General features: G+C 47.6%; 5 protein-coding genes and 1 long non-coding RNA gene across 7 annotated transcripts; 5 read left to right on the top strand and 1 right to left on the bottom strand.

Moving 5' to 3' along the window:
• Positions 1656 to 3343, top strand: LOC8083955 (40S ribosomal protein S29). The gene is made up of 3 exons (XM_002463771.2): positions 1656 to 1816; positions 2040 to 2139; positions 3107 to 3343. The coding sequence occupies exons 1-3, from the start codon at positions 1755 to 1757 to the stop codon at positions 3113 to 3115; spliced, it is 171 nt and encodes a 56-aa protein (XP_002463816.1). The 5' UTR covers positions 1656 to 1754; the 3' UTR covers positions 3116 to 3343.
• LOC8083956 lies at positions 8843 to 10623 on the top strand. Its single transcript, XM_002463772.2, has one exon. It carries the CDS (start codon positions 9039 to 9041, stop codon positions 10347 to 10349), a length of 1311 nt encoding a protein of 436 aa, XP_002463817.1. The 5' UTR covers positions 8843 to 9038; the 3' UTR covers positions 10350 to 10623.
• LOC110434363 lies at positions 11930 to 13818 on the top strand. 2 transcript variants are annotated; one of them, XR_002451801.1, is made up of 3 exons: positions 11930 to 12710; positions 12859 to 13005; positions 13568 to 13818. It is a non-coding gene; the product is annotated as an uncharacterized LOC110434363 (long non-coding RNA). The 2 variants fall into 2 exon arrangements; XR_002451800.1 differs by having other exon boundaries at positions 11930 to 13005.
• On the top strand, positions 16918 to 19311 carry LOC8083957. The gene is made up of 2 exons (XM_002463773.2): positions 16918 to 18182; positions 18457 to 19311. Exon 2 carries the CDS (start codon positions 18547 to 18549, stop codon positions 19309 to 19311), a length of 765 nt encoding a protein of 254 aa, XP_002463818.1. The 5' UTR covers positions 16918 to 18182; positions 18457 to 18546.
• On the bottom strand, positions 19676 to 22628 carry LOC8083958 (cytochrome c oxidase subunit 6a, mitochondrial). Its single transcript, XM_002466335.2, has 4 exons — positions 22422 to 22628; positions 22203 to 22309; positions 22075 to 22117; positions 19676 to 20028 (listed from the first exon to the last, which is right to left on the bottom strand). The coding sequence occupies exons 1-4, from the start codon at positions 22516 to 22518 to the stop codon at positions 19991 to 19993; spliced, it is 285 nt and encodes a 94-aa protein (XP_002466380.1). The 5' UTR covers positions 22519 to 22628; the 3' UTR covers positions 19676 to 19990.
• LOC8084182 (L-type lectin-domain containing receptor kinase IV.1) lies at positions 25597 to 27875 on the top strand. Its single transcript, XM_002463774.2, has one exon. It carries the CDS (start codon positions 25862 to 25864, stop codon positions 27794 to 27796), a length of 1935 nt encoding a protein of 644 aa, XP_002463819.1. The 5' UTR covers positions 25597 to 25861; the 3' UTR covers positions 27797 to 27875.

Genomic DNA, 27940 nt, shown 5'->3' on the forward strand with positions numbered 1-27940 from the left:
TTGCATCAACGGCTATAAATATCTATGATTACTTTATTCTCTTGATTAGTTTTCTGGTGTGACTAATAAATTTCATTCCTTGCCAGTCTTTAGCATAGAGTGAGCGCGCAATAAAATTCTCACATCCATCGTCCTCTTTTGTACTGAGTAATTAAGGGGGTGTTTAGTTCCCATTTTTTTCCAAAAAATTTTGAATTTTGGCCCATCATTTTGTAAAATGGAACTAAACATCATGCAAAAATTTTGGCAAAAAGATAATTATTCTCCATTTTAGATTTTGACCTCAAGAGACAAAAAAAACCCCAACATGACCCTCAAGAGGCTTTATGAGAACAATAAATTCTGTATTTTGGATGGAACTAAACATGACCTTGAAAATTTTGGCATTTTGCATTTCATCACTCCAAAGTAGTTGGCATTTTGTATTTTAAATTCTATGGGGAACTAAACACCTCCTAAGTGAAAGGAGAAGGACAAGGTGGTCAGTAGTTACACGACATTTTTGTTGTCATCTAAATCGCTTGAACTCCTATATATTCTATGCATGAATGTACCGCAAACGTGAACTAATTATAACAAAAAAAAGAGCATCTGCAATAACATTATAACAAAAAAAGACCATATACAATTTAAATAATACCAAGACAGATACCATAGGATAGAACATCGTTTTATAAAAATCCAAATCTGATTTCATATTTTTAGTTAGGCTAAAAGCTAATATTATATCATATTTAAGATGTACGGTACAACCTTTAAGAGGAGACATTTCGATAGTTTTAAAATTTTATCTCCTAAACAGTTCACACCAGATCAGCCAAAATGCTGTCTAAACCGTCTAGAGAGAAAAATCAATGGTTTCCAAAGATGAATGAACCCCCCCCCCCCTCCCAACTTAGGCCCTGTTTAGTTTCCCATCCAAAATTTTTTCATCAATCCCATCGAATTTTTGAACACATGTATGAAACATTAAATATAAATAAAAAAAATAAAATAATTACACAATTTGGTTGAAAATCGCGAGACGAATCTTTTAAGCCTAGTTAGTCCATGATTAGCCTTAAGTGCTACAGTAACCCACATGTGCTAATGACAGATTAACTATGCTTAATAGTTTTGTTTTGCAGTTTCCAGACGAGCTATGTATTTTTTTATTAGTTCTTAAAAACCCTCTCGTTCCGACACATCTGATGTGACACCTAAAATTTTTTTATCTCCAATCTAAACATGGCCTTAGGGCTTGTTTAGATCCAAAAACTTTTTGGATTTTGACACTGTAGCACTTTCGTTTTTATTTGACAAACATTGTCCAATCATGGAGTAACTAAGCTTAAAAGATTTGTCTTGCGATTTACAGATAAACTGTACAATTAGTTTTTATTTTTATCTATATTTAATGCTCCATGCATGTGCCGTAAGATTCGAGGTGATGGAGAATCTTGTAAAGTTTTGGGTTTTCGGATGCATTTAGTTTTTCGATCGTGGTTGGTAAAATGAACTTTGGCGTTCTGGAAGAATAGAAAAAGATGACAGACCTGGCCTAGTTTGGCTCCAATTCAAGCACCAAAATGGACCAGGCCATCTTGTCATCTTTGTTGGGCTGGTCCAATGAAAAGCCCAGTGAAGCGATGACATCCGTCTCCTATAGAAGAAGCCGAACGTTCTGGCCACCGCTCACAATCGCAAGAGTCAGACAAGGTTAGGGTTTACTCGTGAGGCCTCCTGCTCCCCCTGCCGCCGCCGCCGCCGCCTCCATGGGACACTCCAACGTGTGGAACTCGCACCCCAAGAACTACGGCCCTGGATCCAGAGTCTGGTAATCCTCTAGTTCATTAGCCCACCTAATCGCCGATGTCATTTGTGTTATACATGTTTCTGTTTAATCCGTCAGATTCGTGGCATGAGCTTGTAGTTAGATTTTGGTGCTTCCGAGGCCAACCAAATTTGCTTGACCTTATGCTTGTTCTTATTATATTTATATATATACTTCGTACTCGGTGATGATGATTGCTAATGGATGTCGTGGTGTGTGATTGCAGCCGTGTGTGCGCTAACCCCCACGGCCTGATCCGGAAGTACGGGCTCATGTGCTGCAGGCAGTGCTTCCGCAGCAACGCCAAGGACATCGGCTTCATCAAGGTACGCGCCAAAATCTTCCGGCCTCTGCTCGCTTCCCTGAAACGTAGGCCTGCGTTAGTAGTGGTTACCGGTTTCCCTGATTGGGTGGGTAATCCATAAGCGTACGATTTATTCTGCTATGCCATTTGCCATGCCATAACCCATAGTATGCCTCGCCATGATGTATCTGTGTTGGTCCAGCTGGTGCCAGTTTAATTAGTCTGTTACATGGTTTCTTACAAGTGGAAGCAATGCCCATGATGCCCATATTGTTGCGCTCATGGCCGCTGTCAAAACTTGCTTGGATTTTGCATAATTTCTTATCCTGTTTGGTAGTGTAGCTCTTAGTCTAGCTGTGTAGTTGTTTGCATTCGAATAAGAGTCTTGCTGAATTACAGAGTGTCATCTCTAGTGGACCTTGTAAACTGTTGTGATTGGCCCAATTTTTTAATTAGTAGTTTAGACTGGCTAGTGAGGTAACAGCTTAATTCTTTAATTTGCAATATGAAGATACTAGCAAGACTGTGGATCTCAGATTTTGGCATTAGCAATTTGGAACCTGTGAAGTTTCTTGTTGTAAGAGCTGGTCTATAGTTGACATATTCTTACTGCTCCACTTGTGAATAACCTCTGAAGCATGGTTGTTTCTATATCTAGCCAGTGTTTCTTATGATCTAGAGCTTTCAAATGCCTCTTCTACGATGAAGATGTTAGGTACATTTTAGTTGTAGGTAGACAATTGTGCTGTGGCTTCTGATTCTGAAAAGTTGGATCAGCAATTTGGAATGTAAAGTCTTCTGTCATAAAATTAAGCCTGTAAGTCTCATATCTGTGCTTTGTACACTGGCACAAGCTTTGAGGCATTTCTTGTAAATAGTGAGTTGTTTCTAGTTCATTGTATATATATTTAAGTGATGTTTAGCAATTCTAGTTAAGGCGTATAATTGTTTTTATTTTGAGGCTCACAATGTGCATTCTTATTATGCAGTACCGCTGAAGCTTGAGGAGCTCCAAAGCATGACAAAAATGGAGGCATGGATGGGAACCTAAAAGATAGATTGTACTCTTATTATAATACTATGTAATGAATTGTTTGGCTTTGAGTGGATGAAGTTGGTGTATTCTCATTTCTCAATGCTACTCTAATACTTCCTGCTAGTTGAGCATGTCGAACCACTATGATCAGACAATACAGTATCATTGTTACAAGTGTCTTGTTGATATTGTTCTGTTGTTCATGCTGTTTTTTTTTATTGCTTCATATGGAGTGATTTAGTCCCATATCTTCTCAGCTTTGCTTTGATTGATTGTATGTGGAGGTTGGTATGGATTTGGATAATCCTAAATCCAGTTGGATCTGTCCGATACCGATTGTGAGGCATGATCCCTATCGTATGGTTGTAACTTGTAAGCGATGAATGATGTAAATACCATACTGGATGAATTTGTTTGGGATTAAAAAACAAGTACAGTGTCTTTTCTTTTGACATACAAATACTTGTGACAGTAAATACATGCAAGTAGATTGGATATTAGTCATTTTGTATTGGGGCAGGATTGGAATCGGATTTTTGTCCCGATTCGATTTCAATGAATTTGCCCACATGGATTTTGACCCTAATTCACTCTCACATGTATGTTTTAATTTAGTTAAATCAACTAGGTGGTGGCCTTTGCGTCACAACGGAGTAATTACGTTGTATTCAGACCTTTTCGTGTCAGCAGGGCTTAAAAACACCGCAATTCATGCCAAAATCGCACACATACTTTTTATTATTATTGATTGTTACTGACTTGTCATAACATCAAATAGAACATAGTGGTTAGTTGAAAATTTGAGTTTGGTCTAAGCTGGGCTGTTCTCCGGCCTGAAGGATTTCAAATCAAAAGTTTCAATATGCCAAGAGTGACAAGTTGCATCGCTTCAGGAAAAAAAAAAGTACATTACAATTCACAAATCCAGCTCGTCCGGCCTGAACTCGTCCGATGTTTTTCTAGGAATATGCCCGTTCTGAGAATCACCAAGACGTTGGCTTTATGGAAGCCCTGCGTGGAATGTCCTCGTGACGTCCGATCAAACTAACACTGTAACAAACAACGCAGCAGGTTCGGTCTTTGATTCGGATGAATCCGGACAGAGTCACCCGGCAAACCAAACGCCCTGTAAGCGTTTGGTTACCGTGTGCAACATCGCTCGATAAACTGAAACACCAGACCCAGCATTCTTCTCCGCAGAACAGCAGCACCTGGCGAGTTCTCGTCAAGTGTTTTAGAGAGTGAGTCTCAGTCCATTTCCGCTTGGTTTATACTATTTACTAGTTCTGTTTAATTCGAGTTCCTTCGTTAGGAAACTCCTCGTTGATGCGGATCCGTTTGGACTGTCAGGAGCTCAGGGCCTAGATGCAGCAGATTAGGGTGTGTATCATTGGTTGCTTGGTCTACACTACGGTGGACAGTCGTATCCCAGCTTGGGCGTGGGCCTAGGCCTAGCCGGTCCAAGCATGGGCTCCTTCAATATTTTTCGGCCTGCCTTTACGGCCCAAGTTGCATAGTGAGAAAACTGACAATTGCGTCCGGTAGACTTTAGTGAAAGCCTGGAGATATATTGGTGCTTTGAAATCGGAATACTTTCTCGGTTTAAATCAATTCTTATATTTTTGTCTTAAACATTTAAAGAAAAATACAAATATTTATCACACCAAATGAGCATATATTATGATTTTCTACTCACACTAATTTGGTGACATAAGTCTTCACGCTTTTTTAATAACAGTTTCGGTTAATTTTAAAAATATTTAATTTAAGATAACTCTGGAACTTGATTTATTAAGAGACAAAAGGAGTATTGGCTAGGTGAATTTGAGGACTCGTTTGGTTTGGCTTCGCGGGCTCGTCACGGTGCGGGCCTATAGCAGCTTGTGTACTATGAAAAGGAAGTAGCCAGAGGAGCTAGGGATCAAGGGATCCAGCGGCTCCTCCACAATACCCGGAGCCGAAGCCACTGGAGCACCTCTAAATAGGTGTTGAATGTCTTCGAGTGCATTGGCCCAGTTAGGCCTCGTTCGGTTATCATCGATCCTGCCCCAGAACCATTCCTGGCTCGTTATTTCTTCACTATATTGAATAGCGCAGGAACCATTTCTGGCCAAACCAGGTCGGGGGACATGGTAACCGAACGGGGCCTTAGTTTGAATGTTCTCATCAGGGTGCCGAGCACCAGAACCGCGGTGGACTAGGGGAGTGTTTCAATTTGCTAACATGTTCTGTATGCACCTTCACATTAGGTATGGCCGTATGGGTTACCCCTGTGGACATAGACGTATCTAGCACCGGGGCGGGATGGGTGCGAGCTCCGCTACCCCAACTCGAAGCATAGAGTTCTATGATCTTCTCTACAAATTCTTAAGTGTGAAAGCTCGAAAGAAGATGCTAGATGTGAAATGTAGTAGAAAAAGAAATCCATTCCAGGAGCAGCTTCTAGCACCCTTTCAAACTTGATCCGCAAAAAAAAAAAACTTACTTCGCTAATCGCCACGGGTGTGGCCCGTGTGGAGGACCATTGCATTCCAATCGCTACACATTCGTGCCATGCATGCGCTGGCAAGCCGCGCTCCACCAATTTCAAAAAATTGGCGGATTTCGCTGCCATGCACAATGAACATGGCTGGCCCATCGGCCTTTGCCTCCTCCGATAATCACCCCACCTCAATAAAAGAGGAAGAGCAGCACCCCCGATCTCCATCCATGGCCAGGGGCCATGTCCATGCAATGCAACGCAGATCGCAGCACAGCACGGCACAGGTGTCTTGGAAGCTTCTCCGCGCGTCGCAGCGACCCGCAGATGCGGCCGGGCGCCCGGGACAGCTGGAGCGGCCCTGCATGCGCTTTGCTGCGCCTGCACGGCTCGGCTGGCCTGGCACACACCACACACACGCACGCACTGCCGCTCGCGGCTCGCCTGCTCCAGCGCACGCGCGCCAGCCAGCCAGCCAGCCCGACGCGATCCGTCCAATCGCCGCGGCGATTTTTTTCTGGGAGCGAACTGGAATCCGAGCCGCAGCCTCCCACGTGGGCCCCGGCCCATAGCTGTTCCCAGCCTGGACGGACGGACATGAACTCCGGTGTAAAAGCAGAACAGCGCACGCCTCTTATCCTGCGAACAGACCGTCTCGCTGCCCTGTGGGGTCACAGGCAAGTTGCGTGAGGTCTCTGTGGGCGCGAGCTGGCTGATCGGCGACCGGGATTAGTTAATGGCAACTGGGGGAATGGAATAATGAGGGCGTTTATAATTGAGATGGATGGATACGTGCAGCCCCCCCTGCGACTGCTGGACAGCACAGCATCAGCCTTAACCTCTTTCTCCTGTTGTCTTGTACAGTATTCTAAAAAATGAAAGTACAATTTTTATTTTTCAGATCAGCGATGAGTCATCGCCATGGGGTGTGCACTGTTCACTGATCGTCCAGCCAGCAGTGACCCACCCGGTGTTGTTCTCCGCTGAGGCCTTGCTTAGTTTCCAAAAAATTTTACAAAATTTTTCAGATTCTCCGTTACATCGAATCTTTAGAGGTATGCATGAAGTATTAAATATAGACGAAAATAAAAACTAATTACACAGTTTGGTCGGAATTGACGAGACGAATCTTTTGAGCCTAGTTAGTCTATGATTGGACAATATTTATCAAATACAAACGAACACATTTTGCCAAAAATTTTGGAACTAAACAAGGCCTAGTCAGCCGAGCCCTCGCCCCTGCCCCTCGGCCACCCGTGCGTTTCTTTTTAAAGAAATCGTTGGCCGCAGCGGGGCTGTCACATGACGGATCCGGCGGTCCGACCCTCGGCCACCCTGGATTACCTCGGGTATTAAACAAAGGGATGGATTAGTGGATGAGGGCACCAGCTGAGACTGACCCTGACCTGCCACGCTAGCGCATTGGATTCTTCAAAACATTCCGGGCATCCTCCGCTCGTGCACCTCACCGTGGGTGCTGGCTGTCCTGCACATGACACCTCCGGCGGGCTCGCTGCTACGGGTCGCCCGAAACGACAATCCACGGCACCTGAGACACCAACGTGCTGACGCAGCTGAAAAACAAAGGTGCTCCCTAGTATACTTACGCAGGATGCCTACAAATTACCAGTCTTACTACTGCTGTTTTTATCGAAAAATCTTACTACTGAATACTGCTGCTGATCACTAATCATGTGATCCGTGAAAAAAACATTGCTAATCTTATGATCCGTGAAAAATGAAGCGTTTCGTTTCCAGGTCCTGTTCGGAACTGGACAGCTTTAGTACCTACAGAAATTCCGCATAATATTCTTGATGGTTAATCATGAGTTGTTTAAGTTACAGTTGTTACCACCAAACTGGTCAAAAATCATGGACGGACCTACGGTTGTGTCCGGATATTCCTGGCATACCCTACATTTTTGGAAAAAAATAATAGGTATTTGAGATATATACATGTATAATAAACATAAGGTGTTAAAACTACGTTTCTCTATGTTTCTGGATCATTTTATTCAACAATTCCCTTTAACTCAAAAGCAGCGCTATAAGCCACGCGAATGCAAACGGTCCATGACTCATCTAACCTTCCCACTCACTTCCCCACTCCCCCAAAATCCCAAAACCATCAAGCCTAGTCCGTAAGGGTAGGGCAGCCGCGCACTGACGCGCAGGTAGGCGCTTCCGCGACTCTCGACCGCTCGCCGCCGCTTTCACCGCGCGCCGCCGCTCGCGATTCGCCACTGACCCGCAGGCAGGCGCTGCGGCCTGTGCGGACGCTCGCGTTGCCGGCGTATCCTTGCGCTGCCGCTTTGGCGGCTCCGCTCCCCGGCATCGGGCGTCCCCGCGCCACCGCGCGGCCAGTCGGCCATGACGCCCCCTTTGCTTGGACTCAGAGGTAATAAAACTCAAATCCCTTTCCTTTTTCATTTGTTGGTTCTATTAAATGTCATTTTCAATTGCAAAATAAAATTTATAGATATGCAATGTATTTGAACTACATGTATCTTTTATCTAAACAGATCTAAATATTTTGTATCGTTCATCTAACTTTTTTTTTTACCATGGGCATACCCTGCTCCTAATTCCTGGGTCCGCCACCGTCAAAAATTCCGATATTCGCCATCCAATGCAACAAGTGGCAACTACTGTATGACAAAAGTGGCGCCCTATTATTCGCCATGCAGATGAAACCTGGAGTCTGGACCGTTACAAAACGGAAAAACTACAGCAAAACAGGCAGGTGCCTGATCTCTCCACGTACTAGTAGGCCCAGGCACTCAGAGAGTGAGAAGTTTCGCGACAGCTACAGCCTCCGACTGACATATGGGTCCAGAAACACAGTTCCCGTGGGCCCACCTCTCTCATTGGTCTTGGTCGTGCCGTACGTACGAGCAGCAGCCAGGCCGCTAGCTAGCTCCAACCAAAAAGGAAGCCGCAACCCACGACCACGACGCCACACAGGCCCCGCCAGGACCTGGCCACAGCGCAGCGCGCCCCCGCCGCTGCCCGTTCGGATCCGTCTCGGCTCCAGCTCGCCTCCCCACGCACGCGTCCCCACGGCCCCTACCACGCCTACCTGAAACCCACGCTCCTTCACTGACATCAGGGGCCTCGGCGACCGGGCCCGCGCGCCCGAACTCAAGCGCAAGTGGGGCGTGTGCGGACTGGTGTCTCACAGCCACGGCACACTAGGATCCAGCCTGGCTCCTCCCACTCCACGGCTCCGCCGTTCCTCACCCGATTCTTATACACCAACTCGTCCCCTCCCCTTATCTCCCTCACCACGCATCGCCCCCGCTCCGCATTGCCCCCCGTCGCCGCCAAAATCTCAGCGCAATTTCGCGCGGAGTTTAGGCCTTGTGGGAGGGAGTGGAGGTGTGACAGGAGCAGCAGCAAGCCCGCCATGGACCCGTGCCCGTTCGTGCGGGTGCTGGTCGGCAACCTCGCGCTCAGAATGCCGGTGGCGCCGCCGGCCGCCGGTGCCGGCGCCGGCGTGCACCCGTCCACGTCGCCGTGCTACTGCAAGATCCGGCTCGGGAAGATGCCGGTCCAGAGCGTCCCGGCGCCGCTCGTGGTCTCCGACGGCGGCGAGCAGACGCCGGCGTCGGGGGCCCTCGCCGCCGCGTTCCACCTGTCCAAGGCTGACCTGGAGTGGTTCAACGGGAAGCCGTCTCTCTTCTCGTCGCGCGGGGAGGCCAGCCTGAAGGTGTCGGTCTACGCCGGCCGCAAGGGGAGTACCTGCGGCGTCAGTTCCGGGCGGCTGCTTGGGAAGGCTACGATCCCGCTCGATCTCAAGGGCGCAGAGGCCAAGCCCGCCGTGCTGCACAGCGGCTGGATCTCCATCGGGAAGCGAGCAGGGAAGGGCAACCCCGCGGCGACGGAGCTCAGCCTCACTGTCCGCGCGGAGCCGGACCCGCGATTTGTCTTCGAGTTCGACGGGGAGCCGGAGTGTAGCCCGCAGGTGCTGCAGGTGGGCAGCGCCATGAAGCAGCCCATGTTCACCTGCAAGTTCGGATGCCGCAGCAACAGCGACCTGCGCAGGCCCGGGATGCAGCCGGAGCGTGACGCCGGCGCGTCGGCCAAGGAGCGCAAGGGGTGGTCGGTGACGGTGCACGACCTGAAGGGCTCCCCCGTGGCGATGGCGTCCATGGTCACGCCTTTCGTGCCGTCGCCGGGCACGGACCGCGTGAGCCGCTCCAACCCGGGCGCGTGGCTCATCCTCCGCCCCGCTGGCGACGGCGCCTGGGAGCCCTGGGCGCGCCTCGAGTGCTGGCGCGAGCGCGGCGGCGCCGGCGCGTCCGACAGCCTGGGCTACCACTTCGACCTCCTCGTCCCCGGCGCGGACCACGCCGTCGCACTCGCCGACTCCTCCATCCCCTCCTCCAAGGGCGGCAAGTTCGCCATCGACCTGACCGCCGCGCAGCCGCTCAGCCGCGGCGGCACGCCAGGATGCAGCCCGAGAGGAAGCGGCGACCTGAGCAACTGGCCCCTGGGCAACTACCGCGGCTTCGTCATGTCCGCCGCGGTCCAGGGCGAGGGCCGGTGCAGCAAACCGACTGTCGAGGTCGGGGTGGCGCACATCGGGTGCGCCGAGGACGCGGCGGCATTCGTGGCCCTCGCGGCGGCCGTGGACCTGAGCATGGACGCGTGCAGGCTCTTCTCCCACCGGCTGAGGAAGGAACTCTCGCACCTGCGGGCTGACCTACTCCGGTGACCCATCGGCCATCGGACCGGCGGCAACAACGAATCGCGAGCAAATTGTACAGAAAGTAGTTGAGGCAGATTTGTGCTTTAGAGTGCGCTAGTTTGTTGGAGTAGTTCGATTCGAGCTGGTGATCGTCTAGTTGATCGTGGTCACCTACTTTTTTTTTCGTGAGCGCTGAGTGTGGTGCGGTGTGATTTTTTGGTTGGTTGCTAAGCTTTAGCCATGTAGGGTGTCCTCTTTTTTGGATCGCTCCATAATTTAGAGCAATTTGTGATCATGAACTCTCTCTGCGTCCAGTTCTTTCAATCCAAATTTGTGATCTTGAGCATTGAGCAACGATTACAAAGGTAGAAAGGCTGGTGCTCGCGGTGATCCGCATCACTGCTTCTTCTATACTACAGTACGTGTACACTCCATGAGCTTAGCTCATGCTCTGTTTTGTTTTGCCCGGGAAATCGAGGCTTTTTGGGGTGCACATTCGATTGGATCGACAGTGCCTCTGCAAACAGGTTAGTGGTAATAGTAGATCGAGCAGTGGATCGACTCAAAAAATTTCAATCAAAAGGAGAAAAAAAAAGGTGGGGGCGTGAAAGGCAGGGCAAAGGACAGTAGGAGCTGTGCGGAGGCATGGGCGGGGAGGAGGCAGGCGGGCAGAGAGAGGGGGGAGGTGGGTGGTGGGGGAGCACGGCGGGTCGGCTTGCCCCTCCGGCGCGGGCTGGGCAGCAGGGGCAGCCGGGCAGCAGCAGTGGGCGCGCCCCAACGCCCACCACTCGCCGTTGGCATGGCTGGCCGTGGGGCCGCGCCCGCGCGAGGACGAGGCGGGAGTGGAGTGCGGGCAGCGGCAGGCGCCAGTAGTGATGACTAGTCCAGTCCTCTAGTGTTGGGACCTGGGAGTTTGTTGGGATTGGCGACCAGCTATGCATGGTCGCTCCGCTCCTTTTCGTTGCGCTGCCTGCCCGCTTGCATTCGCAGCTGCGGTGGAGCTGGGTCCGTCCGCCCGCTCCGGGCAAACCCAAAAGGAATCCAACGCAGAGTACTACTCCAACAGTGGAACGAAGATGCCTTGAGATTCGTTTCAAAATGCTCGTTTTCTCCCTCTGAGATGTTGTGACCCCGCCATTTCTCGTCCCTCCCGGACGATCTCTCCACACTCATGCCTTATTTAGTTCACCCAAAATCTAAAATTTTTTATATCAAATCTTACGGTACATGTATAAAACATTAAATATTAATAAAAAATAACTAATTACATAGTTTACGTATAATTGCGAGATAAGTCTTTAAGCCTATTTAATTTATGATTAGATATTAATTAACAAATACAAACGAAAGTGTTACGATAGCGAAATTCAAAAAGTTTTGGTGAGCATATCCTCCGCAGACCGGAGCCCCGAGCGAGCTATCCACACATTTGCTTGCTCTTGTTCGCTTGTGAGCCATGTTTTTTCAGACCAGCGAACAGGCTCGGATGTTTCACTTCTAGTTACGCCATATTTGGTTTGGTTTAGGCCATCTATTCGTTTGAGCTTATCTGCCGAATCCGTCGGTTATTCAGCATTGTTTTTCTCTCGCAACAAACTAGCGAACAGTACTTCCAGTCATGGCTCAAATAGAGTCGTTACAATCTCAATGCAGGCAACGCTGCAAGAAGCTAGGAGGATCAGACAATGCAAGAGGAAGAAGCATGCTGCGCGCAGATATGAGCCGCATAGTTTGTCAATCTATTAACATGCCGAATTTCAAAAGAAGTGAAAACCGACACTAGCTGCTGGACATCGTCGAAGGTTGCAGCAATTTCTGAACGTTGGTTCCTTCTAATTTGCCATGGCGAAACCAGCTCCAAAGAATCAGATTCAATAACGATCTTCTCTTGTGTAGCTTCTGGTATTAGCTGCACTCTGTCCCTAAGTGCATCTACTTCCGTCGGAGAGCTGAACCTATATATCGAGTTCATCCATAGAGCTGAAGCTGCCCGAAAGCGTCCATCACTCCCCGTAGCACACCACCCCGTCGCTCCCGCTGCAAGAAGCTAGTTTCAAGGTATCTTACTCCGGTGGCAGCCATCTCACAGCCTGTTGTGTGTCTCTTTGCTACTGCAGATGGGGGTGGAGAGCTGAGCACAGGCCTCCAGAGCCCATTTCACAGCTATGCCTGGATCAATGGGAACCTTACCGTGTCTTCAGTCAATCTGGCTAAGCCATAGCGACCACATTCCACAAAGAATTACAACTCTATCATCCTCTTACTTGCAGAAAAAATTTCTTGAACAGTCCATGTTTTTGGCATAATCAGGGAAATTTGATGCACGTAAGAGACCGAAGCTTTTCCTAGAAAATTGTAGCTAAAGTGCACTATGTGAGGGCATGAAAGGTAGTTTCATCTTCCTTCCTTTCCGCAAAACTCACATATCCCTATTGCTTCGATGTACTTCCAATGGAGATTTGCTCAACAAGGGATAAAATCATCAGATACTTTCCACCAGAACACTCTCACCTTCAGTGGAATTTTGCATTTTCAGAGTTTAAGCCAATGGGGGTCATTGTTCGCAACCGAGTGCGCAGCCCGGCCTTCCCCATGAACTTGTTTCTTGTTCCAGCAGGCCGAGCGAACAGAAGCCATGTTGTTCCCTAAACCATGCCCAGGAATCACTGTCGCTGACCTAAAGGTATCCTTCGCACCTACTACGAATTTAGATATTATTATTTAGTTCCGGGACTTAATCTACCACAATTAACTTTAAGTAAGTGTGACAAGCAATAAAAAATATTATTTAAAATTAGAAGGTACACTTTGTAATGCCTAAGAGAATTTTATCGCACTTTTCTTACTCTATAACATTTGGAGCCTAACAAAATCTTGTTTAAGGTTAGTCACCGGTCAAATATTTGTCAATTTACTCAAACTTGTCTAAGACGAAGTGTGCAAAACTGTGGCTAACAACCATACAACCCCTTAAAACCTTAAACTAAATTATATTTCACCTTAATCCACCTTAACACACGTGGATTGAGGAGAATCCGATGATATTTAAACAAAACCTAAATACTATTTAAGACGTAATGTATTTTCTTTCCGGTTGTTTTTTTCTCTCTAAATTTTTGTAGCAGTTTCATGTAATGCTTGGGCATATTTATAAAATCGCGGCAGGTGCTCATCACCCTCAAAACATTTTTTTAGGGTCATAAATGTGGCAATTTTTTGATTGGCTGTGCTCCTTTTGGTTGCAGGTGTTTGTTTGATGCAGACATGCAGTACTAGTCTATAGGACAAATACTTTGGATTTTTGCAGCGGCAGCTGTTGTAGCCAAATCAGTGCAGCCATCAGAGCGTGGCGTATGATAATTTTATTTTGTACATTTCCATCTGGACATAGTAGAATGCACGAGCGTGGCGTATGATAATTTTTTGTACATTTCCATCTGGACATAGTATAGAACGCACAGCTCAAGCGCTGGCGTATGATTTTTCTTTTCTGAAACCGAAATGTGCAGTAGACTCCGGGTGCCATCGTGTATTGTTTATACAAGGGTTCGAGCCTAATTTGTAGTCGTCCCGCCAGTAATCACGCATGCGGATTGTTGCTTGATCACGGAGAAAACGATGCGTGCGCGCGATCGATCGCGGGGGCGGCAGCGGTCGAGATGACAGTTCAAACTTGAAAGCCGCAGCAGCAGACCCACAGCTGATGACAACTGCCAGTATCGTTAACGCATTGCACATCCAAATCACGACAGCTCACGCCGCTCTGGATCAATAAACCGACGATGGCCACAACCGGACGTACGGCTAGCTCCTAGCTGGTCCGGTCGTATCGTAATCGCCATTCGCCAATCGCGGTCTTGGACGGACGTGCCGCGGAAGCCGCACGCCACACCCAAAGGCCAAAGCTCAAGCTGGCTGGATCGCTGGCTGGCTGCCTGCTCGTTACGTACAGCCGCAGCAGCGGTCCCCTTACGTTTTTGCGTTGCCACGGACCACGGCCTACGGACGACATTGCACACGCAGGCAGCAGCAGATCCGATCCCTGTGGCTGTCGTCAGCACTGGATCACGTACACGTAGTACTACGCCGTAGTACTCGCGTGCCGGCCTCGCCTCGCATCGGGGATTCGGGGCCTCCTCCAACGGGGGCTGCCGACGTGCCGTACGTATACGACTGTACAGTGTAGCATTTATTCACACAAGTCGGCCATGGACGGAATGATGGATAGGCACCGCGATATGGGCTACCGTACGTACCGCTACACATTTTGCAGGGGACTGTAATGATTTCGTCGTTCGACAGCGTGTGCTGCATGGGCCGTGTAAGGGCCGCAGCAGAACCGTATGGTGCCGATGCCGACTGCATTTGTTTGTTTCGAGCGTCGCGTCGAAAGCGGAAGCGCACTGCCGCACTGGAATCGTGTGCTCAGCCTGTGGGTGTAGCGGTCTTTGCCACCTGCATTTAGGTCTGGTTTAGTTTACAAAAATTTTAAGATTTCTCGTTACATTAAATTTCTGGACAAATACATGAAACATTAAATAAAGATAAAAAATAACCAACTGCACAATTCATCTGTAATTTGTGAGATAAATTTTTTTAAACTTAATTAGTCTATAATTAGACAATAATTACAAAATACAAATGAAACTGCTTCAATAGCTAAAACCAAAATTTTTTCTCAACTAAACAAGGCCTTGCTCCCCGTGCTGGGCCTGGAGCAATTCGCCAACCGCGCCTATTCTGCCATGGAATGGGCCGTGCCCAAGCCGTCGTATACGCCACTTTAGTTACAGGGCCAAGCCCAACAACGGTCCTCGAGACTCAGGTTTTAGGATGCAGGAAAAATCCTTTTCTTTTTATCACATGGACTATCTCATAGTCCAAATTTTCTCGTTGAACTAAACTACATCCTCCAACTCTCAAAGCCATTTAACTTACCTTTCCTGTGGATCTGTTATTTTTCAATGAAAAACGTTTCATAGATATCTGATAAATTTTCTAAATCACAACATTATTTATAAGAATATAAAAGTTCTAGAGATGGATTTCGATACTATAAAAGCAAATAAAATATTTAGAGCTCGTGAACATCATATCTAGAAGCTTCGAGAAATAAGGGTTGGGTCTAGGGAAACGGCAAGCTCCAGAAAAATCTAAAAATTTCTCAAAAGTTATAATCAATTTCTAAACTTGCTTAATTTTTTCCATATATAACAGCGACATGAGTTGTAACCAGCATGAAGGAATGAATTCAACATTAATGAATGTTGTATTCATGCTAGTCACATCTTATTTTTTGTTCAAGAAAGTTTCTAAACCAAGGTTAGATATTGATTATAATGTTTTGGGAACATTTCATTTTTTGTGGATATATTTTCCATTTTGTTAGAGTAAAATCTATTTTTTGGAAAATTATGTATATGTTTTTGTGTTTTCATGTTTTGTTTGGGTTTCTCATGTCCCAATCTATGTGCAAGATTTTTTTTAAAAAAATAAAACCTAGATATATTTTCTTGTGTTTTAAATAGTTATTAAGTGTTTATAGGATCCTTCTATAGTTAAAAAAATACAAGACTAGAAACCACTTTAAACTGGACTAGAGAGGCAACTTATACAACCTTGGGAGTCTGAGGGAGACATTTTGCCTAGTTTTGTAACTCGGGGAATCTTGGACTATGACGATGAACACATCTAGACCCCATTACAGGTTTTAGTGATTCATGAGCACAGGTATTGTGATTAATGTATTTTTTATGTGTTTAACCCAATTAACTTACTAACGATCAGAATGGCCACAAGTGTCTAGGTCCTTAGGCTTGGTGGTCGATCAAAGTATGACGCAAAGTATATTTGTGAAAACTAAGGGCATTGTAGAGTGAATGTAATAGTTATGTACATGGGGACATTGGGTAGTTGTGTGTACTAGGGCTTTGTTTTTTCTTTTTATCTTACTATTAGGAGGGATCCAAAGCGTTCCATGAGAGAGTCAAAGCGAAAGCATGTGAATGCACAAAGAGGCTAACTCTCCAATCAAATCTGACGGTGGAAGGTGGGCCAGATGGTTTTAAGTCGAGGATATCAAATAAGTTAGATTGGTAGAGAAACAACTTCAGAGCATGTATATGGTTGACCTTGGCAAATTGCCCATTAATATGGTTTATAGGGTAGAGGTGATTTTGTCCTAGTGACTAGGTGAACAACCTATAATTTGGCGGAGGACCGTGTGAACTATGGTGATCACTCAATGATTGTCTAGGTCGATAAGGTTTTTCAATGGACTGGGTAGCTAGTAGCCTATTCACCCACTACTCCCTCCATTCAAAAAACTAGATGTCTTGGGCTCTCAACGCGAAATCGAAAAACTTAACGTTCCATGTTCGTGCGGCCTACCCCTGCTTCGCGTCCTGTTTCCTTCTCACCATTAATGATTCGATGCCTCGGTACTCGTCGCCGCTCAGCTCTTGCGCGATCGCAAGGCTGCCGCACGCGCGTCACATCGTCCTCCTGCAGCGAGCGCACCGCGTTCCATCGTCCTCTCTACAGCAGCGTTGAACCCACCTCGCCCAGCCAAAGAAAAACACGCGTGACCAAAAAATGGAGCCGATGAGCGCACCGCGTCCCATCGTCCTCTCTGCAGCAGGCGTTGAGCCCAAAAAAACACGTGTGACACGTCACATCATCCTCTCTACAACATGCTCACCTTGCCTAGCCAAATAAAAAACACGCGTGGTGTTCCATCGTCGTCTCTACAACAGCGCCGAACCCACCTTGCAAGCCAAAAAAACACTCGTGACCAAAAAAAATGGAGCCGCTGAGCGCACCGCGTCCCGTCGTCCTCTCTGCAGCAGACGCTGGCCGTGGCAGCCAAAAAAAACACACGCGTGACACGTCCCATCATCCTCTTTGCAGCAGGCACTCACCAAGCAATGAATTAAACCCACAACCTCACGGCCAATGCCTCAATGCACTCGCCACCTCAACTACGAACCTTTCTTGCTTATAGTGCACTATCAACCCTATTTAATAGGGGCATACAAGAAAAAATATCTCCTAATTAATTATTTCTTAGCTACCGCAATTGTGTCCAAAACGTCAGGTTTTTTTAGTAGTGAGGAAGTATATAATTGCTCATATCACAGATTATTAAGGGTGCCATGGCGATGTAGGTGGAGTCATCCAAGCTGCCATGCGCCGCCACGGTGATTTTTGACTCACGCAGCTGACACGCAAATGCAATGCGCATCGGCACCTCGGCACCTGACACGCAAATGCAATGCGCATCGGAGGCACAAAACAAATAGCCCCTCTCTCGTCTCTCCTCGGCCGGCGTCATGGCGAGCACATGATGCCGGTTCGCGGCCACAGCCACCACGCCACCTACCTGACCCGCTGCCTTGACGGTTTGACCGACACGCGTCACGTGAAACCAACCCTTCTCCTTTCGAGCTCTGGGCCTCCAGCTTTTGGAGATCCGGTGACTCGCTTGATCCGATTCGCTGCGGTCATGGTCAGCCACACGCCATTTCTTGGGGCAGACCTCCCTAGCTCTCTCTCTCCCTCCCCATGTCTCATGTGTTTACGCCGAGTAGTATATGCTAGCTCCGTAGTACTTGCTTCTCGGTCGGCATGCATTCATGGTGTCTTGCTGGTCTTCGTCCTCTCTCAAACCGACAGGGCACACAGAGCCAGTAAAGGCTTGGAGCATCAACTCGTGAAGGCGGTTGCGAGGAACGCAGGAAGCGGGTCTTCCGGTGGACCGCAGTTCCACAGCCCCCATTTCTCCTCTGCGCTTCTGCGGTGATCCTGGAAAGCAAAAGCTTTTCAGCAGCAGCAGCAGCAGTCCTTCCTTCTTCCCCTTCGGTGAGCAATGTTTCCGTCGGTTAGCATGCATCTTTTCTTACAACAACTACTGTTTCCTAGCTCGGTTTACTTTCTTCTCCAAGAACGTAGACCTCGGTTTAATTTCTTCTCCAAGAACAACATAGCCATAAGTATTGTCTTTGTTAATCCTGCATTACGCTTGAGCAGCATTGAGCATGTGATAGTTTTGTCTGGAGTGCATATATAGTTCACAGTCTGAAGTTCACAGGTTACTTGCTGCTCTTAAAACTTTTTCTTTGCATGGTACTTGAAGCTAGGTGTGCAGAGAGCCAACACTTGAAGTACTAGTCTCCAGTCTCCACACACTAATCCTGATCCCTGGTCGAAGAAAAACCAGCACACCATGCTGAGGCAATCGTCAAGCAGGAGCCACAGAAGCAAGAAACTCCGGGCAAGCCACAGTTTCCAGGCCTTCCTGCTCGTCGCCGTCGCCATCTGGATCGTGTACCAGCTCACTCATTCCTACGGAGAGCGACGGCCAGCAGTGTCTGTGGAGACAGGCGGCAGCAACGACGCCGAGCCGGCGCGGCGCCGGCTGGGCAGGAAGGGCTTCGTCCACTTCCCAGGGCACGCCTCCGTCGATGACATTGCTGGGGCCGGCGAGTCGTCGGTTGATCCTCTGAGCAAGGCCGGTGACGGCGAAGGCGAAGGCGACGAAGAGGACCGAGAGGCCGATGAAGATGACGGGGCCGCCGATGCTGACGTCGACGACGGCCTTGCCGCTGCCGCTGACGAAGAGGACGATGGCATAGATTTCCAGTCACAAGACGGCAGCCGTGAGGACGGTGCGAAGGCCGTGCATGGAGGAACTCAGAATGGACTGAACATAAGCGTTGCTCCTCCTGTGAACGGCACCGGCACTGTGCAGGATGGTGCTGCGGTTCTACTGCTGCGCAATGCGACTGGCGGTGCAGCAGATGGCAATGGCACTGTTCCAACCCTGAGTGGTTCTGCTTCTGCCCTGAACAACATTTCATCTGTTGATGTGGCGTCGTCGCGTGACAGAGGAACAGCTGGTGATGCTGCGAACAGTTTCGTTGTAGGGGCACCTGGAGCAGAGGAGAAACCTACCAGCACGGGTAACTCTGGACATGGCATCTCGACCTGAGAATGCACGATGCTACCCGGGAACGGGGCAACTCTAATTTTTCATGCAGATTGTACATCGTGCTCAGACAGAAGCGCGCATAACTGACAAAAAAAACTGAATTTAGTTTATCTCCACCTTGTACAGATCGTGGCTATTTTTGCTTTTGCTCATTGCTCAGACGCCCTATCCACCAGAATGGGAAATGCTACTGCCCGAAGCATTGTCTTCTTCGTGCAACAATAGTTCCTGACGATGTCTCACCAGTCCTACTACCGTTTACCACAGGAATCAGTTCATTTTCACTTACCATTTTTGCTTGAAGTAAACAAAACAAACAATTATTTTTCTGCCTTGATAGTTGGTACCAATAGCAACTTGGAAATTATCTCGAGCACATGGTGCAATCTGAAGCCATTCAGAATATAATAAGTTAATAACAGTTTTTGATAACTGTGACACCATTTACTGAAACCGGGCAAGATCAACTTACATGTGATCTTTGATGTGGACAGGGAAGAAAAGAAAACAAGCCGGTAACAACTAACAACACAGTTAAAACCTGGCTGTGAATACAAGAGTTTGGTCAATTCTTATTTCTTGTTGCAGCAAATAGGTCTCAAGAGAAAAGAAAAATCACTGAAACAACCAGAAACTCTTTAAAGCATGCACCAACTCCTGAAGGTGTGGTAATCAGGGCTCAATGGTGGTCCTTCTTCTCAAACAAGCCATCAGGACCTGCATTACGCAATTGTATGATGTATCAGAAATAGAAAAACAATATTCATAATCAATAACGTAGTGTTATGCACTTCTGCTCCAACCAGTCCAAAATCACAATAATATTTACTGTTTGCATATAACTTTAGATGATACAAAACTCTCTGGATTCTAAAAGACATTTTTCTATTAATATATACATGAAAAGGCTGCAATACTTAATGGGCAATAATGGAAAAACTGTTTGGAGTGAATGTCTGCTGCATACTACTGAGTACTGTCTACTCCCTCAGCCCCAGAAAGGATGCAATTCTAAGTTTGACTAAATTTATATAAAAATTATATTAATGCTTATCATACTAAATAAGCTTCAATAGATTTGCCATGGATTATATTTTCGTAATATACCTAAGTCTTAAAAGTTGATACTATTTTCCATAAACTCAGTCAAACTTAAGTTAGTTGATCCCGGCCAGATCTAGAATTGCATCTTTTTTGGTACGGAGGTAGTACAACATTGGAACAGATAACAATGAAGACACTAGAGCATTATTGTCAAGGTATTTTTGAGTTTGTGTGCCATAAGGGAGAAAAGAAAGGCAGTAAGACACTTGACATCATGTATGAATGCCTCAACTCTTAACGCTTATGGGATAGGATACCACAGCACTATCAGGACAGAATGTCAAGAGTCAAGAGCCTATTTGCCATGCTAGACATGATAGGATCAAATTAAATACAACCAACCAGTATGTAGATTAGCAGAACTGTTATCTTTTGTACGGTGATGAATACAGTGGTAACTCAACAGAGCAATGCTGAGCTTTGCAAAATTAACCACACTAAATGATTGAACTATGACCATCATTCACGAATAAGTACACGTTTTCAAGTTGTCCCAAACTTCAACAACAATATACCTTTTACATGTTGAGTTTGCATGAATGTTTGAACATGATATCGTTAGATTTATCTTGAAACATAGTTTCATTGATATATAAAGTGGTTGAGAAAGTCTAAAATGGATGACTTCAGAGTTCAGACAACCTCAAAACATCACGTTGGAGGAAGTAGATCCCAAAGAAAGTAAAGGGTATATCATAGAAGATCGCATGGCCTATGAACATTTTGGACATGATGCAGGGCAACCGAGTTCAAATTATATTCCAAAGCACAGTGGTTTGTGTGAAACTTTGAATGAGAGGACAAGCCCCATTTGAATTTTAAAAATTTGAACAGCCCATAATAAGAATAATAATAATACAAAACTCAACCAGGGGGAGAGACGCCCCCTGATTTTGCCCTTAAGAACTTTGTGTCAGCCTTCAAAACTTGACAGGGGTTTCTTGACCATAGTTCTTAAGGCGTAAAGGCGAGGCATGACAATGCGCCGCCGCCTGGACACCTAGGCGAGCATTTTGCAAGGCGCTGGGGGGTCGCCTGGACGGCTAGGCGACGCCTTAAGAACTATGTTCTTGACCCCCGGACCTCAACAGTCTAAGCAGTTTAACTCAGGAGAAGTTGGCACACAGCCCATAATAATACTGTAAAAACTTGCTCAATGTTCAAGGTTAAGCCATCGTTTTCCCTTTGAGAAGAGGCAAAGCCATTGCGGTATCACAGGGAGAAACTAATGAAGTAATTCCGTCAGTGTATCTATTCTCTAGATAGTTCCTGACTAGAACAATTATTACCAGATACAGATAACAATCCCATAACATGCTCAACTGGTGTTGCAATATTTGTGTAAAACAAAGCAATCAAGAGTAAGGGGGAAAAAAGGTACCAATGTGCACCCTTAATATTGTTTGTGGAGCTATAAGACAGATGCATCCAATTGGTTAACCAAGCTGATAGTCCAATATGCAAATAGAGAACTCTGCCAACTAAATGCTAGGCTATAATGTCATATGACGCCTCCAGGACACAAACTATTACAGATTAATCCGATGACATGTCACCAAAGCAAACATTAATTTCAATCAAACCATTTCAGAAGGGAACGGAACAAATAGAAATCAAACAAGCAGCCAAATCGAAATGGTAGTGGTATACAGTCCATACCCCAGGGGAACTCCTTGTTGCGGATGTGCAGATAGGGGTACGCCTGCAACAACAACAACAAAAACATATATATCAGACTCAGGCCAAATCTAAGCAGAGATTCCGAGAACCCGAGAGCGAGATCTGACCGGCGGCTCATCGAAGTGGGGGTGGCCCTTGGAGAGGTTGTAGGCCGCCAGGAGGGTGCAGGTCACGATCCCGGCGTAGGTGATCTTCTCCCACTTGGCCGTCTCATCTGCGAACGCGGAAAACAAAGGGCCCCAAACCCAAATCAGGATCGATCGGGTCTCGCAAAAGAAGAGAAGAACGGAAAGGGGTCAGCGACCACGGCGGCGAGATGTACGCACAGGCGTCGTCGTGGACGGAGGAGGACATGCGGCGCCTCAACGGGGCAGCGCGCGCCGCCAGCGACCGGAGGCCGGATCTCGCCGCCGCCGAAGCCATGGGTGGTGCCGCTGGTTTTTGGGTCGAGAATGTGGTTGCGTCGTTCGTTCCGGGAGCGTGGCTGACCTGGCTAGTGCCTTCGCAGCCTTCTTTAATCCGCTGGTTTTGCTGGGCTAACCAATCTGGGCTATTTTTGGGCCGTGGGCTTTATGCTAATAAGTCCCCTAATGCGACAGCAACAGCAGCCACCTCATGACCTCACCACTCTTAAAAAAAATGCAGCCACCTCAAAATCGTTGACCTCCAACTATTTGTTTTCCCTATTTTCCCTACTATACAAGTCTGCAATGCCAGGGAGAAGATCATCCAGGTTGAAGAATGAAGAGCATTCCTTCGTTTTCAGTGACCCCAAACCTCTGTTTAAATGACTCCCAAATTAGCTCAGCCTTTTGATCATGATCAGATATCACAAGTCCTTGATCATGAGAGAGGAAATTGTGTTTCTTCTATGCCTTAATGGCCCTGTTTGGATCCATGGGTTAGAGACTTAGAGTTAGATTTAGCTATTTGGGACTCAAATAGCCCTAAAGCATCCAAACATGAGGGTTAGATTTGGGTTATTTGTATCTAACCCACCCAAAAAACTATCCCCCCAAAAAAGTGCTTATTTGGGATATTTTGGGCTATTTGAGGTGGGGCCCACAGGGAAAGCGTTGTTTTGCCGCACGGGATCGGCTCCCGTCATGTGGCCGGTTCCTCTTCATCCCCACGCACGACACGAACCCGCAGCTACGCCGCCACCTCCAGGGAACCAGTGCCACCGCCATAAGCTCGCCTCATCGCAACCATCGTTGAGCGGCCGTGGACTCGCGGATCTCAATCTCAACTCGCAAGTGCCAGCGGCGGAGGGGTTCCCAGGGCTTGGGCTTTACGGAGCCATCCTCCAGGACGACGACGACGAGCTCCTCCCTGGCCACGTGAGCCCTCCCTATTGCCCACCGCGAGCCGGAGCCATGAGCAGGAGGAGGCCACACAACAGTCGGCCACACCAAATCCGGCTGGGAAAGAGCTAAATGATTAGAAAAGTACATTTATTGTCAATCTAACCCTTGCATCCAAACATCTCTTTGGCTAGAGTTAGTTGAGGACTAGTCATGAGCTAGAGAATAACTCTAACATCTAACTTAGTTAGAGTATCCAAACAGGGCAAATGTAGCATGTGCAAGAAAGAATTTAGTTCTGCATCACCTTCTTTTATCCATTTCTTCCCTTTCCTTCCTGTAAGCTTTTTACATTTTGAGGGGGGCACTAGCGGACCTAAAATCTTTTGGAGTCCGGACGATTTTCATTATGCAATAAAAAAAAAGAATAGCTAGCAAATTGTAGTGTTCTTTGATATGAGCCTAATAGATAGGGCAGACAATAGTTTAAGTTGCTTTGCTTCAAAACATAATTCTTTGTCTCCTTTCTCACATATACAAAAGATTACTATATTAACTTCAAAATCACATCTATTTTTATGCTAATAGAATGAATAACATAGAACCCATTTAACTCAATTTAACTTACAACCTCTTAAGAATCCTAAATTAAAATCTCTTAAAATTAAGAAAGGGTCTGTAGTGTATCGGTTACAAAAGCCTCAGTGTCACTTGAAGTCCTGGGTTCGACTCCCCCCAGTTTTAAAATGTCCTCACAAGGGTAGGGTGAGTATGCATGCGTTGTGAGCATCTGTATTGTATTGTGTTATTTAAAAAATCCTTAAGATATTATGTTTTTTTGTAAATTATTTGCATTTTATAACATTATGGAATTCTCAAAAATCAAGAAAAATATCAATAATGCTAATTTGAATACCAATAAAATATAGATTAACAGAACATGTGCAACAAGATTTAGCGATCTAGCTAGTCTGCTCGAGCATGCTAAACTATGAATAGAGACTCTTGTAGACTGCATAGCTAAATTGATATATGGAGGATGGGATGTAGGGCATCTGCTTGAGATGTCGTTACTTTAGCACTATACCCAAACAAATAAAATATCTAAGAAAAAACTTTTTATTTTATGTTATTACAACTTATACTTGTTCTCTCTATCTCACGCTCAAGATTGCTCATCCGGACGTTGCATTGCCCTTCACTGTTTGACATCCTTCCCTTGGAAAATTGCCCCACCCCCAGCCGCTTTCTACCGTCCCGAGTTAGCTATTAAGGTGGAATATCCCACTTCAAAATGTTTTTTGGTTTTGGGACAAATAGAGCTAGACACAACCCAAATTGTGGGGTGACTCGATCTATCCCCCAAAAATAATGAACACAATTATCCTAAGTGGGACCAACGCCGCTAGGCACGCGCGTGCATGGAAGAAGAGGGGTGCACGAGCCTAGGAAGGTGGCCAAAGCTCGCCAGTAACAAGAAATTGAACAATCTCTCCAAAATGGGGTGACTCGACCTGTCCCCAAAAAATGATAGCATATGGGCTTTATATGTCATAGTCTCATCCTCCCTCAACTAAACAAAAAATTGAACAATCCCTTCAAAATGTAGATAAGATCATTCAACCTCATCTTGTCTCACAACTAAACGCTAAGGAATTGAACAATCCCTTCAAAACATAGATAAAATCATCTTACCTCACCTTGCCTCATAACCAAACGCCAAGTGGAAATAAAATATTTCCTTTGTCCACAAATAAATGTACATCTCGTTTTTTGAAAATAAATCAATATTTGCATCAGCGAATAAGTATAGTATGAAAGTATATTTCATACTCAATCTAATGATACATATTACATATGATAAATATCATTATATTTTTATATATATTTATCAAACTTAAAAAAGTTTGATTTCTCGAGAAGTATATTTATATGAGGGAGTAGAAACTATGACTCTCAAATAAAAAGTATAGACCACAGGAGGTATTTTTAGCGAAGTTTGCTTCCACTACGCTCACGAGTCATCATTTCCTAACTGCTTACGTAATTCACAACACATGATCATGCGCAACGATTCAACTTATGAGATGCATTTTTTTTAACTGCATTTTTTGGTACTTATGCAACAGTCTCATATCGTCGTGTATGAGTTAGCATCGTAACAAATTCATAGTAAGGCGTCCACATCTCTGTCCCCAGCATTTCAGCCCTGGTAGCAACAGTCAAAAGCATCTTCAATGATCGGTCCTTATCGTTGATCCAAGAGTCTAAGAATATCCTTTTCACAGCCTCCAACCAACGACTTTCTAGAGAAATTTCTTGGTTTCAGAATCAGGAAAATCTAGGCTATACTGACCAGTAACAGAGCAGCAATCCAAGACTGTAAAAATATGTTGGGACGTCATGCTGAAACGAAGAGAAGCACACTACCTACGCAACCATTTTGAACGAACACTACCACCATGCCCCTCCTCGCGCTTGCCGTCCTCCTAGCCAGCCTGCAGCACGCGGCATCCGCCGGCGCCGGCCAGTTCACCTACAACGGCTTCGCGGTCGCGAGCCTCGCGGTCGACGGCGCCGCGCGGGTGGCGCCCAGCGGCCTCCTCGTGCTCACCAACGGCACGGTGGCCATGACAGGCCACGCGTTGCACCCGTCCCCGCTCCAGTTCCGGGAGCCGACGTCCAACGGCACTGGCACGGTGCGGTCCTTCTCTGCGTCGTTCGTGTTCGCCATCGTCGGGCAGTACCTCCACCTGAGCAGCCACGGGCTGGCCTTCTTCGTCTCGCGCACCCGGAGCCTCTCCACCACCATGCCGTTCCAGTACCTGGGCCTCCTCAACACCACCGACGGCGCCGGGGCGGCCAGCAACCACATCCTCGCGGTCGAGTTCGACACGGTGCTCAACTACGAGTTCGGCGACATCAACAACAACCACGTCGGCATCGACGTCGACAGCCTCCGGTCCGTTGCCGCGGAGAGGGCTGGCTACTACGCCGACGCCGACGCCGACGGCTCCGTGTTCCGCGACCTGAGCCTCTTCAGCCGCGAGGCGATGCAGGTGTGGGTGGACTACGACGGCCGCTCCACGGTGCTCGACGTGACGCTGGCGCCCGTCGGCGTGCCCAGGCCCAAGAAGCCCCTCCTCTCGCGCGCCGTCGACCTCGCCGCGGTGGTGCCCGCCGAGGCGTACGTCGGCTTCTCGTCCTCGACCGGCGTCATGGCGTGCAGCCACTACGTGCTCGGCTGGAGCTTCGCCTTGGACGGCGCCGCGCCGCCGCTTGACGTCTCCCGACTACCCGACTACCCGCGCCCCAGCTCGAAGCCCGGAAGACGACGGAAGGTGCTGGCCATCGTGCTTCCGATAGCGGCCGTCGCGGCAGCCGCAGTCGTCACGGTCGCCGCCGTCCTGGTCTGCGTGCGCCGGCGGATGGAGTACGCGGAGCTGCGCGAGGACTGGGAGGCCGAGTTCGGCGCGCACCGGTTCGCGTACAAGGACCTGCACCGTGCCACCGGTGGCTTCGCGGACAAGAGACTGATCGGGCAAGGCGGCAGCGGCGAGGTGTACCGTGGCGTGCTTCCACGATGCAACGCAGAGGTCGCCGTGAAGAGGGTGTCGGACGAGTCGAGGCAAGGCATGAAGGAGTTCGTCGCCGAGGTCGCGAGCATGGGCCGGCTAAGGCACCGCAACCTCGTGCCGCTGCTTGGCTATTGCCGCCGGAAAGGGGAGCTACTTTTGGTGTACATGTACATGCCAAACGGTAGCCTCGAGAAGCTTCTATATGACCAAGGCAGCAAGGTGACCCTAGGTTGGGATCAGAGGTTTCGGATCATCAAAGATATCGCGGCAGGTCTGCTGTACCTACACGAGGAGTGGGAACAGGTGATCGTGCACCGAGACATCAAGCCAAGCAACGTGCTCCTCGACGACGAGATGAACGGCCGGCTCGGTGACTTTGGCCTCGCAAGATTGTATGACCATGGTGCGAGCTCTTATACAACTCGTGTGGTCGGCACCACGGGGTACCTAGCTCCTGAGCTAATGCGCACGGGGAAGGCAAACCCGGCGACGGATGTTTTCGCCTTCGGCGCATTCCTTCTAGAGGTGGCATGTGGGAGAAGACCCATTGAGCAGGGCATGGAGGGGGAGGATTTTGCACTCGTGGACCATGTTCTTGGACACTGTCTCAGTGGATCTCTAATGGAAGCAGTGGACTCAAAGCTTCAGGATGACTATGACGCGGAGGAGGTGTGCCTAGCTCTGAAGCTTGGATTACTCTGCTCACACCCTCTGGCCAGTGAAAGACCGAGCATGAGGCAAGTTGTGCAGTATCTAGATGGTGGGGCAGCGTTCCCAGAGCTAGCACTGACCAATCTTAACGCCGGAAAGTTGATGTAGATCTGAAGGAAATGCTTGTATAAATATATTTGTATAATGTATATATGCAGTCCTATGTCCAAATAGTACTGTTGAATGAGGACTAAACCATTTTGACACCAATACCAGTATTCATACTTGAATAGACAGAAGTCTGGGAAGGCT

This window comes from Sorghum bicolor, chromosome 1 (genome assembly GCF_000003195.3).
Source record: "Sorghum bicolor cultivar BTx623 chromosome 1, Sorghum_bicolor_NCBIv3, whole genome shotgun sequence".
NCBI lineage: Eukaryota > Viridiplantae > Streptophyta > Magnoliopsida > Poales > Poaceae > Sorghum > Sorghum bicolor.

Coding starts and splice junctions, on each gene's coding strand:
- LOC8083955 (XM_002463771.2), top strand. CDS start 1,755: ATGGGACACTCCAACGTGTGGAACTCGCACCCCAAGAACTACGGCCCT. Junction 1,817..2,039: donor GGCCCTGGATCCAGAGTCTG/GTAATCCTCTAG, acceptor GTGTGATTGCAG/CCGTGTGTGCGCTAACCCCC.
- LOC8083956 (XM_002463772.2), top strand. CDS start 9,039: ATGGACCCGTGCCCGTTCGTGCGGGTGCTGGTCGGCAACCTCGCGCTC.
- LOC8083957 (XM_002463773.2), top strand. CDS start 18,547: ATGCTGAGGCAATCGTCAAGCAGGAGCCACAGAAGCAAGAAACTCCGG.
- LOC8083958 (XM_002466335.2), bottom strand. CDS start 22,518: ATGGCTTCGGCGGCGGCGAGATCCGGCCTCCGGTCGCTGGCGGCGCGC. Junction 22,310..22,421: donor CTCCGTCCACGACGACGCCT/GTGCGTACATCT, acceptor CCGCGTTCGCAG/ATGAGACGGCCAAGTGGGAG. Junction 20,029..22,074: donor CAACAAGGAGTTCCCCTGGG/GTATGGACTGTA, acceptor TGCGTAATGCAG/GTCCTGATGGCTTGTTTGAG.
- LOC8084182 (XM_002463774.2), top strand. CDS start 25,862: ATGCCCCTCCTCGCGCTTGCCGTCCTCCTAGCCAGCCTGCAGCACGCG.